This window comes from Chionomys nivalis, chromosome 11 (genome assembly GCF_950005125.1).
Source record: "Chionomys nivalis chromosome 11, mChiNiv1.1, whole genome shotgun sequence".
NCBI classification, from domain to species: domain Eukaryota; kingdom Metazoa; phylum Chordata; class Mammalia; order Rodentia; family Cricetidae; genus Chionomys; species Chionomys nivalis.
This window is the reverse complement of record NC_080096.1, coordinates 70,521,929-70,542,421: the sequence shown is the minus strand read 5'-3', so window position 1 is coordinate 70,542,421 and position 20,493 is coordinate 70,521,929. Positions and strand designations below refer to the sequence as shown.

Sequence of the window (20,493 nt, the reverse complement as noted above, 5' to 3'; positions counted from 1 at the left end):
TAGTTTCAATACAGCTTCAGAAGCCTCCTTCCCATTTCTGGTAGTGGGTTGTTCAGCACACATCAATTTATTGTTTGGCTCCAGATGGATATATGCAATGGCTCCACAGGCAATGCTGGGTTGCCATGGAGTCACATAGTCCAACAATCTCAAAGTGCTAGCTCCCTTTGGCAGCTGTTTCTTGATGCTTCTCTTTTTAGGAACAAATCCATTGTTAGTGGTGCGGGAAGGGTGTTCATCCTAGACTCACAAAAGGTGGAAAGGGAAAAAGAAGAATGAGGTTTAAATAAAAGGAAAATGTAAAGAGAAACAGAACTGTATGTAAGTGTGAAAATGAGTTTGGAGGGCATTGTATGTGCATGCCTGCGTACATGTGTGTCTGGGGTAATGGTGAAGTTAGAGCAGAGAGCACATAGGGCATTGGCTTCTGAACTCACACTCTGAATTCAGAAACTGAAGTTCCTGGCCTAACACATCAATGATGTGGGGAAAACTGGGTGCTTTTTCACTTCTGGTCACTCTCCTCGAGAGTGACTGTGGCTTTTTCACTTCTGGTTGGCTGTAGCTTATGGAAGGGTCCCAGAAAATCAGTGACTATCAAAGCCATCTCAGGCCCGTGTCTCTAAATATTTGGCTTATAAATTTACACAAAATGAAATTAACAGACCAATAGGGGACTAGGTTTCTAAAGAAGTGTGTTATACATAGAGCTTAAGAGAAAGACTGCAGTGTGCCTGGATAGCAGGAGTGGAGTGAATTCCGGGAAATGTGGTACCATTGATTATTCTCGCCAGGCTCTGCTACATGAAGGCACAGAGAGAGTGACTGAGTTAGTTCAGCTGGCCTGCCCATCAGAGGTCCAGGCACCTCTCAGTTTTGTTCACATCTTCACAGAGTTTACTGGCACAGATACATTGAGGGGAAGAGAGATGATGAGAAAGCAGACCTCCCTTCTGGCATGTATGAGAACAAAAGATAGAAATTGGCTAGATAAATTTATAATGAAAAAGCCCAAACAGTGACAAATTTCTTTCTCAAATAAAAACCAGAAAGAAAACCTGCAATTTCAGGATTAAGGCATACCACATCCATAAATAATTCATAGGATTTGTTGCATTTCTTTCTTGAAATACTGACCATTTTTATTCTTCCAATGAAGTGTAACAATGCAGAATTTCAGATGGTGATTCTGAATGCAATTTCTTGTCATCAGCAAAGAAAAAAATAATATTTTAATTACAAAATTATCATTTGTCAGTAATTTACCAGATAAAGTAGAAAAATTCATGCATTCATGTTGTGAGGGAAAATTTTTATTCTGCAATCAGTATTTTAGAAATATGCTAGCTGGGCGGTGGTGGCCCACGCCTTTAATCCCAGCATTCGGGAGGCAGAGGCAAGCAGATTTCTATGAGTTCAAGACCAGCCTGGTCTACAGGAGCTAGTTCCAGGACTGGCTCCAAACCTACAGAGAAACCCTGTCTCGAAAAACCTAAATAAATAAATAAATAAATAAGCCAATAAAATAAAATAAATATAGGTGAAAGACATATAAATCTTCAGCATATTTATTAACCACTTAAAATTTTTCTCAGTTGTAGATTTTTCTATTGTCATTTCTACTATGATACATCATCCTGAAAAGGAAAATTTAGGGGAGACAGGGTTTATCCCATCTTATAGTTCCAGGTTATAGTCTATCATTGTGGGGAAGTCACAGTGTCAGAAGCCTGAAGCAGAAAATTACATCATATCCACAGTCAAGAGAAGTAAATGAAATGTATACATACTCCCTACTTGCTTACTTTTGCTCAACTTCATGTCTGTTCACTCATACAGTCCAAAATCCCTTGCCTGGGGAATGGTAACTACCCACAGTGGGCTAGGTCTTCCTAGACAAGTTAACTTAATTAAGACAGTCCCACCCACAAATATGCCCATGGGATAACTCAATACAGAGAGTTCTCCACAACCTTCTGGATGTTAGTTTCTTTTAAGAACGTACAGGTATTCTGACGGGCCTATCCTTATATACAACAATCTTCTCTTGCAGCTTTCAGTACTATTTCTTTGCTCTGTGTATTTATTATTTTAACTAAAAAATGATGTGGAAAGTTGTTCTTCCGAATAAAAAAGAAAGTGTAAGTTTGTAGATACCACATGATTGCAATTACAGATTGATGATTATTATACGCCAAATGTTTAAGGACCTAAAATATATCAGATTTCATAGTTTTTTTCCTTCTTATTTTGGGACATTTGAGAACACTTTAATGCTTGAGTGTTGCTAATCTCAATGTCTGAAATCTATAAAAATAAACTGAAATCTTTAACATTGACTTGCTTTAAATTTTCTGGATATCCGGGCCTTTCATATTTTGGACATGTGAATTACATATTCACCTTGCATAATAATAACAACAGACATATCAAAAGTGTGCTTGGAATAAAGAATAGAAATCAATACTTCAAAATAATCACTCAATTATTCCCGTAAGGTAAATTCATATAATACTGTATTATATTATAGTATCAAACTCTGGAAGACATCATTTGTAATTTTCACATACTCCTACATTGTTTTTTATTTTTCTTAAAGACTTGACTCCAGTTTAAGGTTTTCAGACCAAATAATATACTTAACTGTTGTATTACTTCAAACTGTTGATTTTTGTTGTTTATTTTAGGTTATCATGTTGAGCTGAGAATTTACTAATGTGATTTTGTCTAACATCAATATGCCACTGAGTAGTCTAACATATTCCTTGAACTCTCCATGTTTCTACCTACAAATTTTTGTAACCTAGCAAATCTGAAATTTAAACTTTATAAAATAATGTTTTTTACTAGGTGCCCCATTGCCAAAAGAAGATGTTTCTGAGCCACTGACTGTCAGCTCACCAGTGAAGGGAGCTCGGTGTGCAGATCCTCTGAGTGAAGAGGAAGATAAAGTGGAAGACCCCTTGACCATCTCTGAACTAGCATACAATCCCAGTGCCAGCCTGCTCCCTACCCCAGTGGATGATGATGAAATCAACATGCTCTTTGACTGTCCATCTAGGCTCGAGTTAGAAAGAGAAGACACAGATTCTTTTGAGGAGCTGGAAGCAGATGAAAATGCCTTTTTGATAGCTGAAGAGGAGGAGCTGAAGGAAGCTCGCCAAGCTTTGTCGTGGAGCTATTCCATCCTGACTGGCCATATCTGGGTCAACCCCCTGGTCAAGAGTTTCTCCAGGCTCCTTGTGGTGGGCCTGGGACTGCTGCTGTTTGTATTTCCCCTGCTCCTCCTCCTTTTGGAGTCAGGTATTGATCTCTCCTTCTTATGCGAAATCCGTCAGACACCAGAGTTTGAGCAGTTTCACTATGAATATTACTGTCCCCTGAAAGAGTGGGTGGCTGAGAAGGTCAACATCTTTCTCTGTATGCTCGGTTGTTCATAGGTTCATATCTGATGAGACTAAGGGCTATCTTTAATAGTAGTGATATCATTTTCAGTAGGTTTTGGTTAGCTTTATCTCTTAACAAAATGCTCAAACCTTGAAATTAAACTTAAGTAAATTTAAATCAAATATAACTCTTTTAGTTATCCTTCAGAAAGGCAGCCTTGAAGTAACCAAAAAAAGAAAAATCTCCTTATCATACCATAATATATAGTACATTGGAGTTAGGTATTCCTGTTTCTTTATTGTGAGCTATAATGTTCAGAATCAGAATTTTAGTAAAAATACAATCTTTTTAATATAACCTTTGGTAAAAATAACGTCCTCTTACTGATGCCTATACAAATGAGTTGATGCTGGGATTTTTTCAGTTTTTTTAAAAAAAATATTTTTATGTGTTCTAACTATTTTGGTAAATTTTTAGCAAAAAAAAAAGCTTTCTGGAGTTATTTAAGTATACATATTGTAAAACTAATGCACATGGAATTTTTTAGTGTTTTGGCACCTGAGTTTTTTAATGATATTTTTTGGCTAACTAATCCCATAATTTATTACCTGCATATGACTTTGTAAAAAGATAGTAAAAACTATAGTAAGTATTCAAAAAAGACGATTGAACTAGAAGACGTAAGCAAGGAGAACCCTGAGTTGACATTGTGGGGTCCAGTTTTCAAAGTTTTAGACAAGATAATCTTCTAGTTTCATTTGCATTTTGCCCATATATTTGAGCTGGGAAAGCAGAGTGTTTTTAAAAGAAATTGATGCTACTTGCAATAGTAAAATTGCAAAAGATCCACTAGTTAATTCTTTATTGTTTACTAATCTATGTGAAAGCAGGCAGGAGTTTGACAAATAGAAAGTAGCAAAGAAGAGTTCTGGTGAGACGGCTAGGCCAGAGGTGATAAGCTTATGGTTTCTTTTATAGAAGTGATGGTGATATGTGGCACTCAGTGTAAAGAGCTGTGCACTCACTTTCTGGGGTCATAAAATCATGTTTAGTTAATAAAAGTGGAGAAATTTTAAGGTGAAATTTTGGGATCCCTCATGCTTTCATTGTCTGGATGAAATTTCATGGTGTGTGTGTGTGTGTGTGTGTGTGTGTGTGTGTGTGTGTGTGTGTAAGAGACAGACAGTGAGAGACAGAGAGAACGAGATCTCCTTTATAAGTTTTTTTTTTTTTTACGTTCTAAACTCTTGTAATTGAGGCTTCCATTGAAACAATGACGTGAACCATCAGATGATACACCAATTCTGTTTGGATAAAGTAAACAATGGAAGAGAACAGCAGACAAAAGAAATGATAAATACCTTCATATCAGTTGACCCAAGATAGAAAACATCTGGTGCTTTCCATTGCTGGTCACTTACCAACACTATATAAGGAGTAAGAATCAAGGAAGTATAGAGATTACAACATAATTTTTACCTATGTTAAAAATATCACATTGCTTTGATTATAAAGGGATTGGACACACAATCTCTACATACTACACTATAGTCATGCTTACTTAGTACAGCTCTGAGTGCTTTATTAGATGATTATTTTGAAAGTAAACTTTGAAAGTCAGCCTTGGGACTTTGAGTTGAATGCATTATAATATATACTTGCTATTGCATCCATGATTTATACAGGTATAGAAATATATTTTCTATGACTTGGACATTAAGACATTTTTGAAAGTTTGCTATTGATCAGCATTTTGACTGAATTTTAATTTTTTCCTTTTCTTTTATATGACTTTGAAATCATACACTCTAGAATGGGAAAACTCCAGTGCAGTTGATAAAAAAATTACTCACCTGTTTAATTGTGCTTCATATCGTCTTTGAAGTGCTGACCAAGATAACTCATCTGACCTTCTTTTAAAAATAATATTTAAGTTAATTAATATTTTTAAATTATGAGATAGCATGTTTATATTATAAAATATAAAAAGAAAACAAGACATATATAAAATGTAATACATGCATGCAGATTAATAAGGAGCAAGCTGCAGGCAGTTTTAGCATTTACAGCTTGCATCACCCTTCTTTTGAGGAACAGTTCATTGTGGAGTAGAAATTCTTTTAAGAAAAGACAAAATAGGAACTTCTAAATTAAAACAATAATGATAAAGCCTAACACTGGAATCCTATAATGCCATTCATTTGGTACAGAATTAAAGCCTTTAAGAAACATCCATTTATTGTAGAAAGATTTAATCAGTTTTTTTAGATAAATGAAGAAGACATTCTTCAAAAAATAGTCAGTATATAGAATAATGAGATTGAGAGTTCAAAGCAAGTACATGAGAATTTGAATATTCTGTATCATTGGTATATGTGTATTTATAAAAGAAATGTATTTATGTGTTTGTATAGATATTACCCACATGCCTTTCATACATACTGACTTGTGCTATTTTGCCCCAGGTGAGGAATTTGTGTAATACTTTTGTTTCTTTCTTTCTCAGATACTGTGATATCAAGATATGTGGAGTCTTAAGTGACTGATTATTTCATGAAAGTACTTATGTACATTTGTGGGTTTGTGTACATACACAGAAAAAGAGAGAGAGAGAGCAAGTAAATATATATACACAGTCGTTTTTAGTGCTAATATGAGCTCTATAATGAGAATGATGTAGGAAAAGGATCATATATTTCTGAGCTTGAAGCATAATGTGTGTTAAGTATTTACAGTATATTTTGTAGTTTGTCTAATATTTATGTACATAGTTCTGGGAAGAATTTACCATGAGTTAATTTCATTGAAGTAACAAAAGAGATGGGGGCCATATTACTGTTATTGAGCTGTATCTTTGTATACTGGAATTAGCATTTCTATGTCAACATCCAGATTGTTTGTCTGTTAATATGGTGGCAGGAATCTCTAATAAAATACTCTGGGGTAAAATATTTTTTCAATCAGTTTTATTTTATGTAAAGTAATGGATAGAAACTATAGGAAGATGTGTGCTAAGTGATGAAGGAAATTTTCTAATATTCTACTGAAGTTACTAAGGGCCAACTAGAAAAATAAGCATAAAAAATGCTCTCCAGTTTAAAAGAAATAATTGGTCAAATTAATGGTATTAAATAGAGGTATATGTTTGGGACTGTCATTTTGTGCAGAACTGTGATATAGGGACCACTTAAGTCTTTTCCACTGCCCTTTTCAGCCATTTCTTCTAACCTGTCTTCGTTCCTTTGTGACTGCCTGCTGATACACAGAATTTGTTTATACCAGAGACACAGAACCACCATAGATGTCTGAAAAATCATTAAACTCGAACAGATTAAAGACCACACTTTTTCTCCTTCCTAATACACTTTTTCCCTTTTCTGTTCTCCATTCAGATCTCTCTGTACTTTTAATTTTGCCACTTCCTTCCTACCTTAGCCCCTCCTCCCAGTCTACTTCGGTCCCTTTAGGACTTGGTGCAAACCCAGGTCCAAATTAGCCTTAGTTCTTCCTGCTGCACTCTTCAGCCATGCCGTTCAAATCAACTAATTCCTTTGTGAACTCCCCATGGAAACTCAGAATGACTCTCTAACAAAAACCCCACAACCACCACACTAGGGTAGGAATCAAGGACATCATACCACCACAATGTGCTAGGATCTAGATTGGGCAACAGCAACCAAAGAAAAGAACATCCACACAACAAAAACAAGACACCAAAATCACTTCAAATGTCATAACTCCAGATGCCTGAGTTCCAGAAAAAAAAAATATGAACAATCAAGACAATATGCATTCTCCAGAAGCCAGAAACCCTATTTGTAATATGTCCTGGAGAAAGAAATTTAACTGAAATACAAGACAGAGGCTTCAAAATAGCAATTTTACATAGGTCTTCTTTATGAAGAAGACCTAATGAAAACCATGGAACACAAATAGCTTAATAAAAAAATTAAAACTATTTCAGAAATGGGAAAGAAGGAAAAAATCACTGAACAAAGCACAAACTGAAATAAACCTGGAGGGGAAACTCGGGGGGGGTAGTCCTAACCAACAGAGTAAAGAACTTGGAAGACAACATTTTAGGAATTGAAAAAAGGGTAGAAGAAACGAACAGTTCAGTCAAAAAAAAAGTTGATATTTTGGTTTGGTTGTTTTCTAGACAGGATTTTTCTGTGTAGATCTGGGTGTCCTACAGCTCTCTCTGTAGACCAGGAGGCTTCAAACTCACAGAGATAAGAATGCCTCTGCCTCCTGCGTACTGGGATTAAAGATGCACATCACCACCACCTGGTGAAAATTTTAATTCTTTTAAAAATCCAAGTATAAAACATCCAGAAAATCTATGACACTATGAAAAGAATAAAATTATAAATAATAGATATGGAAAAAAGGAGAAGAAACCCAAGTAAAAAGCCAAATAATACTTTTAACAGAATAATAAAAGAAAATTTTCCAATCTAAAGAAAGTGATCGAAGTATAAGAAGCATAAACAACACCTAATAGACAAGAATAGAAAGTAAGTTCCCTATCATACATATTATTCAAAACACTAAATGTACAGATCAGTGGGTATTGATCATTGCAAGAAGAAAAAACCATGTAACATATAAAGGAAGACTCATTAGAATAACATCTGATTTTTTTAGTGGATACCCTGAACATCAGAAGGGCAAGATGTATGTCATGCATACTCCGAAAGACAGCAGATCACAGTCCAGACTACTAACCCCAGAAACACTATAAAATGGAACTGACAAAGAAAAGCATTCCCTGGTGAAAGCATATTTAAACAGTCTACCAACACAGCTCTAAAGAAGGAAAGAAGAAAACCTTCAGTCTTAAAGCTGACTGTATTAAAGATGGCACAAGTAAAACATAATCCCAGAACATTAAAAGAGAGGGGCAAAGTCCATACCATAACAACAAAATAATAAGATTAATAAAAATTGTTTATTAATAACTCTCAGTATGGTCTCAAGTACCCAATTAAAAGATACAGATTAAGATGTGGATTAGATGACAGTATTCATCTTTCTATTGCACGCAAGAAACACACCTAACCATTAAGGACAGACATCACCTTAGGTATAAAGGATGGAAAAAGGATATTCCAAGTACATGGAACTAGGAAACAAACAGGAAAGCTTTTGGAATATCTGACAAAATAGAATTTAAACTATAACTAATCAAAATAAATAGGGGAAAAAAGAAAATATAAATTCTACTCCCCCCAAAAAAACAAGAGCCTGGGCCAAGATGGAAGCAGCCAACCTCCCAGTCTCTGGTTCCCTGACACCCAGATATCCTCAGTAACCTAGTCTATCTCTCCACCCCTGGAGCAAGGATCAGCTGTAGGTTGTACACAGGACAATATTAGGAGACCTGTCCTGTGGTGCTTTCTGCCCTTGAAATCAAAGGAAGCAGATGGGCCTCCCATCCTGTGGAAATAAGCCTGAGAAATCATGGATGGACCAACCATCATACTTTTAAGCCAGTCTTACAATTGTTGAACATTAATATTATATTCTGTGGTATCTGTGCAAATGTTAGAAATAGGGGTGTTTGGAATACAAAATAAACATGACCTTATTTTTTTCATTTAAAAAAAGAGATAGGGAAGGTTACTAAATTTAAGAAAAAAAATTCACCAAGAAGATATTGCAATTCTAAACATTTCTGCATCAAACACAAAGGCACCTATTTTTGTAAAGAAGCACTACTGCAGATAAAAAAAAATCACATATTAACTCTCACACAGTAAAAGTGGGTGACTTCAATGCCCCACTGTGACCAACTGTTTGTCCAGAAAAATATAAATAAATAGAAAAATGTAAGAGTTAAATAACATTATAAAGCAAATGGGTGTAGCATATAGCTATAGAACATTCCACTCAAAATCTGAAGAAAACACATGCTTCTCAGAAGCTCATACAACTTTCTCCAAAATTGAGCACATGTAAGGATACAAATCAAATTTAAGCAAATATGAAAAAATTGAAATAACACCCTGCATCTTATCTGATACAATGGATAAATGCTAGCTATCAAAAACAACAAAAAAGTAGAAAGTATACAAACTTATAACAAGTGAACAACTCACTACTGAATGAAAAATATGTCTTAATAGAAACCTAAAAGGAAATAAAAAATGTTATAGAATTTAGTGGAAATGAAACCATATTAATCCAAATATATGGGACACAAAGAAAACAATTTTAAGAGACAAGCTTTTAGCACTATGTCCCTACAGTATAATAATAGATAGATTCATATTAGTAATTCAAACACATACCTAAAATCTCTATAAGAACAAAAAAATGAAACCCAAAAAGAGTACATGGGAAGAAATAATCAAATTCAGGGCTAAAACCAATAAAAATAGAAACAAATAAGCAAACAAAAACAATACAAAAAACCAATGAAACAAAGAGGTGCTTCATTGAAAAAAAAAGAAATCAGCAAGATTAAACCCTTCACCCAATCAATCAAAAGATAGAGAGAAAAGATCCAAATTAATAAATTTAGAGATGAAAAGTGAGACATCACAACATTTACCAGTGAAATTCAAAAAGTCAAAGACATTTTAAATTTTGTGATATATTTGATCTACAAAAGTTAGATCAAGGTGAAATGAGTGATTTAAATAAACAGGAATCCCCTAGGAAAATAGAAGTGGCGATTAAAAATCTCCCAACTAGAAAAGCTCAAGACCAGATGCAGTCAGTATAGAATCTACACCAGACATTCAAAGACCTAATGGCAGTGGTTTTCAAATAATTCCACAATATAAGAAATGAAGGAATTTTCCTAGCTATTTTTATGGAGCCATTCTAATCTCTGATACTTAAATACAAATTTCCAACAGAAAAGGAAAATTATAGAATAATAATTTTATGAATGTATGTCTTAGTTACTTTTTTTTTCTGGATTTTTTGAGACAGGGTTTCTCCGTAGTTTTTGGTTCCTGTCCTGGAACTAGCTCTTGTAGACCAGGCTGGCCTCGAACTCACAGCGATCTGCTTGCCTCTGCCTCCTGCGTGCTCGGATTAAAGGCCTGCGCCACCACCGCCCTGCTTTCTTAGTTACTTTTTTATTCCTATGAAGAGACACTATGACCAAGGCAACCCATAAAAGAAAGCATTTTATTGGTGGCTTGATAACTATTACAAAGGGTGAGTTCTTGACCATTATCATGGTGGGGAGTATGTCATTAGACAGGAAGGTATGGTACTAGAGCAGTAGATGAGAGCTTATGTTTTATCTATGAGTTGGGACATACAGACACACAGGGGGGAGGGGAGAGAGGAGAGAAACAGAGAGAGAAAGTGGACCTGATACTAAATTTGAAACCTCAAACGTCAACCCCAAATACCTCCTCAAACAAAACTAAATCTTAAAAGATGTCCTATGGTTTTTTTGAACAAAAATGACTCATATATTTGAATATTTAGTCATAATGGGGTACAACTGTTTGAAAAGATTAAAATAATTAGAAGGTGTGGCCTTGTAGTAGGTGTGGCCTTGTTAGAAGAAATGTGTCATTTGGGGTGGGCTTTGATGTTTCCAAAACCCATGAACAAGCTCAGTTTTTGTTCTCTCTCTCTCCTATCTCTCTCTCTGCCTACAGATCAGAATGTAGTACCCTCAGCTACTTCTCCAGCACCATGTCTGCCTACATGCAATCATGCTCCCCACAATGATGATAATGGACAAATCTCTGAAACTATAAGCAAGCTCCCAACTAAATGCTGTCATTTATAACAGCTGCCATGATTATCGTATCTCTTTAAAACAATAGAACAAAAATTTCCCAAAACAGTTCCACCAATTAGGGATCAATCATTTAAATATATGAGTCTATGGGGAACATTTTTATTCAAACCGCCCCGCAACATACAAAACTGCTCTATAAAATACTTACAAACTAAATTACAGAACACATAAAAAAGATTATACAACCATAATCAAGTTGGATTCATTCAGAGATGCATGTATGTAAATCAACATATGTAAATCAATAAATGTATAATCCATCACTTAAATAGACTGAATGACAGTAAAGCACATAATAATTTCTGTAGATGCAAAATAAACCCTGTGATAAAATCCAAAATCCCTTCATGATAGAAGTCTTGGGAGATTAGGCATACAAGGGAAATACACTGCATAGTAAAGGTAATTTACAGCAATTTTCCAGCCAATATCATCTTACACGGAGAGAAATTCAAAGCATTTCCACTAAAATCAGAAAGAAGACAAGTCCATTGTCTCCATACCTATTAATATAGTACATGAAGTTTTATCTAGAGCACTGAAAGAACTGAAGGAAATCAAGGGCATACAAATAGGAAGAGAAGGTGTCAAAGTACACTTTTTTCTGAATATATTATATTCAGTGAAATCTTTAGGAGATATATCTCCTAAAGATTTCACCAGAAAATCCCTATAGCTAATCAACACTTTTAGAAAAATGGTGGGATACAAAATTAACATATAAATCAGTAGAGTTTCTATATACAAATAACTGACATACTGAGAAAGACATCAGAGAAACAGTTTCTAAAAATAAAACAACCAACAAAATTCTGCACAGAAACTAAAAGATCAGTCTTTAACTTCATATTGAAGCACCCCCCCCAAAAAAAGAAAGAAAGCTCAGGATAGCTAAAAAAAATACAGAAAAATAAAAGAACTCCTAGAGCTATTATCATCACAGATTTCAAATTGTATTACAGAGTATTGGCATGCAAACAGACACATTGAACAATGGAATCAAATCAAAGACACAAACATAATTCCATACACAATGGATAACTGATTTTTGACAAGGAAGCCAAAAATATACACTGGAAAAATGAGAGCATCTTCAACACATGACTTTGGTCAACATGGATGGTTGCATGTAGAAGAATTAAAACAGGTTCATGTCTATCTTCTTACACAAAACTCATCTCCTGGTGGATAAAATACCTAAATAAAAGACCAGATTCCCTGAATCTGATAGAAGATAAAGTAAGGAAAAGGATTGAACTCACTGGCACAAGAAAGAACTTTCTGAGCAGAACAATGATAATATAGGAACTTAGACCAACAGTTAATAAATGGGACCATATGAAGTAAATCAACAGTGACAATAACAACAAAAAACTTCTATGCAGCAAAGGATACCATTGAGTGTGCAAAATGCCAGCATATAAGTGTTGAAAAATGTTTACCAATTATGGATCTGGTAGAAGATTAATATCTATAATATTAAAAAATTTGAACATTAAGAAAATAAACATAGCCAGGCAATGGTGGCACACGCCTTTAATCTCAGTACTCAGGAGACAGAAGCAAGTGGATCTCTATGAGTTTGAGGCCTGCTTGGTCTACACAGTGAGTTCCAGGACAGCCAAGGCTACACAGAGAAACCCCATCCTAGAAAGAAAGGAGGGAAGGAAAGAAGGAAGGAAGGAAGGAAGGAAGGAAGGAAGGAAGGAAGGAAGGAAGAGGAGATATCCTAATTAAAATGAGGTATAAAGTTAAACAGAAAGTTCTCAAAAGATGAATGACAAATAGCTGAGAAGCAATTAAATACATGTTCAACATTCGGAGCCAGCAGAAAAATGCAAATTAATTACTTTGAGGTTTCTTCATACCCCTGTCAGAATGAACCACATCAATAAACAGTTGACAGCATGTGCTGACAAGAGTGTGGGGAAAGGGAACACATTCATTTCTGGTAAGAGTTGAAACTGATAGTTACTATGAACATCAGTGTGAAAGTTCTTTCAAAAAAAGAAAATTTTATCTACCACAAGATCCAGCTTTACTACTCTTGGGCATATACCTAAAGGATGCTACCTCATACTTCAGAGATACTTACTTATCCAAATTTATATTACTGTAGACCAGTATAATATAATAGCCAGAAAATTGAGACAACCTCTATATCCATCAACTGATGAATGGATAATGAAAGCAGAGTACAATAAAAGAGCATATTATTTTTCAGCGGTAAGAAAAAGAAATTATGAAATTTTCAGGTAAATAGATGGAGATAAAAAATATCATCCATGAGGTAATCAGAACCCAAAAAGACATATGCTGTGTATATTCTTTTTTTGTTTTTGTTTTTGTTTTTGTTTTACTCTCTTTCGGCTTTCAATCTTTAGATATTTGTGTTTAATCCAAATAACCACAGAGGCTAGGTCACTAGTTAGAGACCAGCTGGGGAGAAGATCTCCCAAGGAAAGGAAAATAGAATATAGTGTTATAAAGAGATAAAGGAGAAACTGGAAAACAAAGACTAAATGGGAAGGAGAATGGGATGTCAGGATAAAGGGGAGAATATGAAAAAGGGGAATAACTAATACTAAAGAGACTTTTTGAACAGCCATATAGAAACCTACACTATAGAAGCCTCCTTATAAAAATACATACATGAAATTAATTTCAATGGGATCACCATATAATTAGGGAGAATATACCCCTAACTAAACATATTATGCAAGAAAGTGAAAGCCCCAGTGTTGGAAAGTGTTTATATCTTTTAGAGTCATTGGACAACAGGATCCCATAGACATACCCACAAAACATCACAAGCTACTGCCAAAGCTATTTATTACCTTCCACAACCACTTACTTATGTCATTGAACATGAAGAAATTGAGCTGGTATCCAAATAGAAGCTTCACCCTTACTGACTAGCATTCATAGTGCAAGAAGATACTCTGTGTACAACTAGAAGAGAAAGTTAGTTATCAATATTGCCCAGCTACAAACCTATAACCTACACTGGTGGTCTTCCTGCAAAGTATAATGGTGGGACAGTGGTACAAATGCTATGGGAGAAACCATCCACTTTCTTATTGGGTTTAAGGCCCACTCCAGGAAACAGAACCCATACTTGACACTGACAGTGGCCAACATCCTGAAATTAGATAGGCCATAGCCCCTAAGAGAATATCTACTAGTAGTATTTTGCTAAAGGAACATAGCAATGAAATGACTCCTAATGGTATAGTAATATACCCTTAGGTCAATACATTGATTAGTCTTCATCAGAGACATTTCTTCTTGTATACATACATGTTAATTAACTCAGAGATGTAGTGATATTTTATTTATGTTTTAACAAATAAAGCTTGCCAGAAGAACAGAGCACAGAGCTAATGAGATGTGTTCCTTGGCAATACTAATATACTTCGGAGAAGATGATGGGCATTGAAGAAACTTGACATGGAATTTACTTTCTTTGTGGCAAAAGTAAGCCACTGGGTAATAAAATGCTCCTTCCTTGACTGCTGACAGTATGCTGTCCTAATTGGAGAAGCAGGACCCAAAAGAGAGTGACTTCCAAACTTGCCAAGACAAGGCATGGCAGTCCTTCAAAAATCTTGCTTCACAGAAAAGTCTGTTGAATATTCTAGACCTTTAGGCTGAAGATGGATGTACCAACATTGCAGAGGAACCTTGGATGACTATCCACGCAGTCAGCCAGCTGTCTCTGTCCTTTTTTGCATTTTTTGGAAGTCGTTTGCACGCAGCTCCTGCTTACTCAGTTAACATTATTTTCCTCTTGGGTCTCCAAGGGAGTTGGAGACTAGATAGTTATAGTTTTCCTTATTTACCATACTCAGAAAAGAAATTCATTAAAGAGGTGTAAGATGTATAAGGTTGAGAGACATGAAAAGATAGTCTTGGGTGGTAGGCAAATTGTGATAGAACGTAAACTAGGTACAGGACTTTGCACTTACCAAGAAAGAATAGTTAATGGAGTATTTTCTCTGAATTTGTTAAATGCACACAGACTAAGCATTGTTGATATACGTGTTGCCTATATATATATATATATATATATATTGTATATTGTTTTTCTTGTATTAGTTATAGCTTTCTTTTTTATTTTAGATATAAAAGGGGAAACGTAGTCATATTTTGTCTGCGTTTTAATAAATAATGCTTGCCTGAAGATAAAAGTGCAGAGCAAAACTACTAGAGGCCAGGCAGTGGTGGCATATACCTTTACTCCTTGGACTCAGAAAACAGAGGAAGATGGATCTCTGTTAGTTCAAGGCCACCCTGGGCTGCACAAAATTAATACAGTCTAAAAGAGAAACAGCTCATGCAAAGGAGATCCTAGCACTTGGTATCATATGCCTTTAATCCCAGGACTAGGGGAGTGGAGACAAGAGAGATATGTCTGGGCAGGAGGAGACAGGAGCTCAGCAAAGTCTGAGGCTGCTGTCTGAAGCAATCAGTTTGAGGCAGCAGTTTGAGATTGTCAGTCTGAGGACACAGTGAGTCTGAGGACGCAGTCTGAGGAGGTAGTTTGTGAACAGGGTTGCCCCTTTGGTATGAGCATTAGTCAAGGTAAGAACTCTAGTGGCTGGCCACTCTGCTGCTCTGGTCCTTCAGCTTTCATTCCCTGATAGCTGTCTCCAAGTTTCTTTTATTAAGACCAGTTAGAATCTGTGCTACACAGATACCCACAACTGAACAGTGTGCAGAGAGTAATTGGAGCATAGATTTAGTTAAATGGGATGTCATTATTAAGGCCCTGCCCTCATGGCTCAAGGATATATGCAGAGGAGCAGGTGCTTAGACTGTAAGGTATGTGACTCCAAGAAAATAGCATGTTCAAAATGTAACAGGATCAATACACACTTAGACTCACAGAGACTGCCAGGCATGCATAAGACCTGCATAGATTCAAACCAAACAAGAACTTAGCACTAAGAAGTGGACACAAAGTTCCACCCCTAACCAGAAGCTATTTGCGACTGATACTTGCTAGGAAAGGGAAAATCAGTTTTCTACAGTGGAGTGTCACTAGATAAATGAACAAAACTGCAAGAAAGGATGCATGCCCAGTAGTAGTTGATCAACACAAAGTGGACTCATGGTTTTTGTTTTTTGGATTTTTGTTTGTTTGGTTGGTTTTGGTTTTTCTTTTCTTTGTCTTGTTTACTTGCTTACTGTGACCTTTATTTTTATTTTATGTGTATGTATGTGTTGTGTTGTGTTGTGTGTGTGTGTGAGAGAGAGAGAGAGAGAGAGAGAGAGAGAGAGGAAGAGAGAGAGAGAAAGAGGGAGAGAGAATGAATGGATGGATGAATGAATGAATGAATGAATGAACGAACATAGGTGGTGGGTAGAGAAATAAAGAAGATTTGGGAGAAGCTGGAAGAAGAGAAAGAATAAGATCAACATATATTGTATTAAAAATAAAAAAAAAAACAGGGCTGGAGAGGTGGCTCAGCGGTTAAGAGCATTGCCTGCTCTTCCAAAGGTCCTGAGTTCAATTCCCAGCAACCACGTGGTGGCTCACAACCATCTGTAATGAGGTCTGGTGTCCTCTTCTGGCGTGCAGGGATACATGCAGACAGAATATTGTATACATAATAAATAAATATAAGGCATTTCTTGGGTATATTCCCAAGAGTGGTATTGCTGGGTCCAGGGGTAGGTGGATCCCGAAATTCCTGAGAAACCGCCACACTGTTTACCAAAGTGGTTGCACAAGTTTGCATTCCCACCAGCAATGGATGAGTGTACCCCTTTCTCCACAACCTCTCCAGCAAAGGCTATCATTGGTGTTTTTTATTTTAGCCATTCTGACAGGTGTAAGATGGTATCTTAAAGTTGTCTTGATTTGCATTTCCCTGATCGCTAGGGAAGTTGAGCATGACCTTAAATGTCTTTTGGCCATTCGAACTTCTTCTGTTGAGAATTCTCTGTTCAGCTCAGTGCCCCATTTTTTAATTGGGTTGATTAGCCCTTTACGGTCTACTTTCTTGAGTTCTCGATATATTTTGGAGATCAGACCTTTGTCTGTTGCGGGGTTGGTGAAGATCTTCTCCCAGTCAGTGGGTTGCCTTTTTGTCTTAATGACAGTGTCCTTTGCTTTACAGAAGCCTCTCAGTCTCAGGAGGTCCCATTTTTGATGGGGGAGGGGGAGGGAAATCGGAGGTGGTGGTGGGGAGAAGGCAGAAATCTTTAATAAATAAATAATAAAAAAAAATATAAAAAAATAAAAATAAATTAAAAAACAGAGACATAGAAAATAAGCAGGAAAAAGAGGAAAGATGTTTTCAAAGTACTAGAAGTTAGGAACTTTCACCACAGTCTAGAAAAGGGAGTTCCTGTTCCAGAGAAGTTGCATCAGACTTGCTTAATTCTGTTATGCTTGCCAATGGAACTCCTCTACCTGTTATAAGCTTGAAAAAAATTTATTATTGTACTTCTGTTGCCACTCCAGAAGTACAATGTACTCCAGAAGTACATTCATTTGTACATTGCCGTAACAAATGTTCAGATGAATTTTGCCAGGAGTTCAACACCACTCTTCACACAGCTGAAAAAGTAATTCTGTATATATGAGGCAGCACCAACACCTTGTTGTGGTTGTTTCCTGAATATGCTGAATTTTCTTACCCAGCTATCCTTAGGACAGAGTCCAAAGTCCAGGACAGAAAAGAACTCAGAGCTTAATGCTCAATGTCTGCATGACTTAGGAACTTACAGTCCTGTTTCTGGCAGTTCTGGTGCTCTTTTCCGTGTTGGTGAAGGTATTGACACCCACTGACATTTAGAGATTCATACCTATCCCAGGGCTTAGAAACAATGCATGCCTTTCCTTTTTTTAAATTACCTTGAGCATCACTCAGTGATGTGGCCTCATGAAGGCAGGGAAATATTCTTCTTCTGTTCCAAAATGAAGAAGAAATCATTTTTGATAATCAGCTCTCAACCTTGAATAAACCCTAAGAAATCTACAAAAGTGTGACATTTGTAATAAAATGTGTGTGCTCTGTCTAGAGTTTCAAATATAGGAGTATATGTGGGGAAATTGTGTGGATGGGAAATATTTTCTTGGATGCAGCTTAATTAAGTGTCTATTGAGGAGAAGGACTTCAAGAATATAGCATACTGTGTAGTACATTGAGTTTCTTATCAAAGGTCACATTTACTTTTCATTTTACCCTATATTTTCAGCAAGGTCAAATAGAGGAAGACTCTCTCACAGTATTCCCTAAAGAGCAAATACTAGTGAGATGCTTTTACCTATGGAGTGACTTCAGGAATGTTGTGGTTGATGGGACTTGAGCATCTTTGGGCTGACGTTCTCTATTTGAGGGAGTTAATGTGCTGAATGTCCCTGTTACTTATCCTCCTCCTTCTCTCTCTTTTTCTGTCTGTCTTGGACCTGCTTTTGGACTTCCAGTCTCTATGCCATAAACAGACTCAGCAGGACCTGCACATGGTGGACCCATCCAATATCGGTTCTCCACATTCCAACCTCTATCTCTGACTGGGTGGATAAATTTGTGAGCCAGCCAAAAGGGCTCAGCTGTCATCACTTCAAAGAGGAAGAAAGAAATATCACTTAGCCTCAGACTGCAGCTGCATTGATCCATCCATTAGTAAAATTGATTTGAACCATCTTGGCCATTGTGTCTTTTATTTACTGGAAACTGGAATAATAGCATGGTAGTGGGTAGTGCTTAGGACTTTTAACTTCCAATGCCACAAAAACAAAAGAAAGTATACAGAGCATTTCTCTTCACTAAGCATCAGGCATCAGAGGTTATTTGTCACCAATATGGGTCCATACAGCCTTCACTAATTATAGAAGAAACTAGAAATCAGTTCATAACTCATAGAGAGTTGGTTAGAACCACATTTTCCTTCTCTACACCCTTAGTTACTGCACATATCTCTTTAGAAAGGGCACTAAGGCCATTTTCCTGGTTACAACAGAATACTCTTAATAGAATAAAGAGCTATTTTCTATGGGCACTACATATTGAAACATATCTTGCAAATTCCAGCTGGTATCCATCACCTTGATAATACTAAATCACAGAACTATTATTCTGATAATTGAATTTCTGAGAATACTCTTTGAGATGGAGAATATGTTAAGAAAGTAATTTTAGTTTGCATGAAGTGTGACAGCTGCATTGTTCAGAAGTAGTTAAAAATTCAATGTTCTTGTTTTGGTCTACTGTAATTTTTGTCAGTGTGAATAAACTCAATCTGATCAGTCAACCTAAATTTGATAATATGGTTTGAGATTACAGTTCTGCAGGCAGAAATTCAGGCTGTGGCTTACAGTGGTGGTCATGGACTCACAGTGCTTCCTGGTTAAGTGATTACCATATGCTTCATCCATATTTTTAAAAATACACAATTAAACAGAATATTTTGAAAGAGCATGCCAAAGTAACAGAAATCATCTAATACCTTTCTAGGCACTCTGTATTCCCTAGATACTCTCATTCAACTGCTTTTCAGGGTTGTTACTTTGTATGTATGGCAAACTGAAACAGAATAGAATTTCTGCTTTACAATCATAGCTCTCACATTTATCAACAATCACAGGATCATGGTATAGTCTGTTCAATGATGGAAGGCTTTCCTAGATTCAGCACTAAAAAGAAAACAAAATGAGAATCAAATAGAAATCCATTACAATTACTTGTATCATGTTTTTCACACAAAATTATAAATTGCAAAAAAGAAAATGTTAAATTTTACTACAGAATAGTAAATAGTAAGCACTTTCCTAACCATAGCCATTAAAAACAGCAAGCATAACCCTATATTTAAATTTGAATATATCCCTAATGCTAACTCTAAATCTAACTCTAATATTAACCTAGGCTTAAACTTAACACTAACCCTACACATAACCTAAGCCCATTACTATTCCTAAGACTAAACTTATTCCTATCCCTACTGTTAATCATAACTCTAACAGTATTGCTAACTCTAACCATTGTTGTGGGAGGTCCTTCCGCTCCTCCAGCCAATAGCCGCTGAGATACCAGCCAATTGGGGCGTGGTCTCTCTCCCTTTAAAAAAGCAGCCACTTCCCTCCTCCATCTCTCTTACTTCCTGCTCCACTTTCGGCGACTAGAATCCCTTCCTGATTGCGCAGAGGGTTGTTGTCTGGGACGGTGATCTGTAAGTTTTTTCCCCTTTAAATAAATACCACCCTATTAATCATAATTCCAAACTGGTGTGGGATTGTTTGTGACTTACGCCTTCAAATCATAATCCTAATACTAGCAAAAAAATTAATATTAACCCTACTCCTATCTGTTACATGAACC

General features: G+C 36.1%; 1 protein-coding gene across 2 annotated transcripts in view; it reads left to right on the top strand.

The window, feature by feature from the left end:
* The window catches only part of Frmd3 (FERM domain containing 3), a 194,495-nt gene extending 175,687 nt beyond the window's left edge, over positions 1-18,808 (top strand). Inside the window, exons 14-15 of one of the 2 annotated variants that reach the window (XM_057785155.1) lie at positions 2,851-3,303; positions 18,600-18,808. In XM_057785155.1, the coding sequence (XP_057641138.1) occupies positions 2,851-3,303; positions 18,600-18,613 (467 nt within the window). In that variant the 3' untranslated portion in view covers positions 18,614-18,808. Of the gene's footprint in view, positions 1-2,850; positions 6,326-18,599 lie in introns of those variants that run through there. The other variant, XM_057785154.1, reaches the window with a different exon arrangement.
* Positions 18,809-20,493: the final 1,685 nt, after the last annotated feature.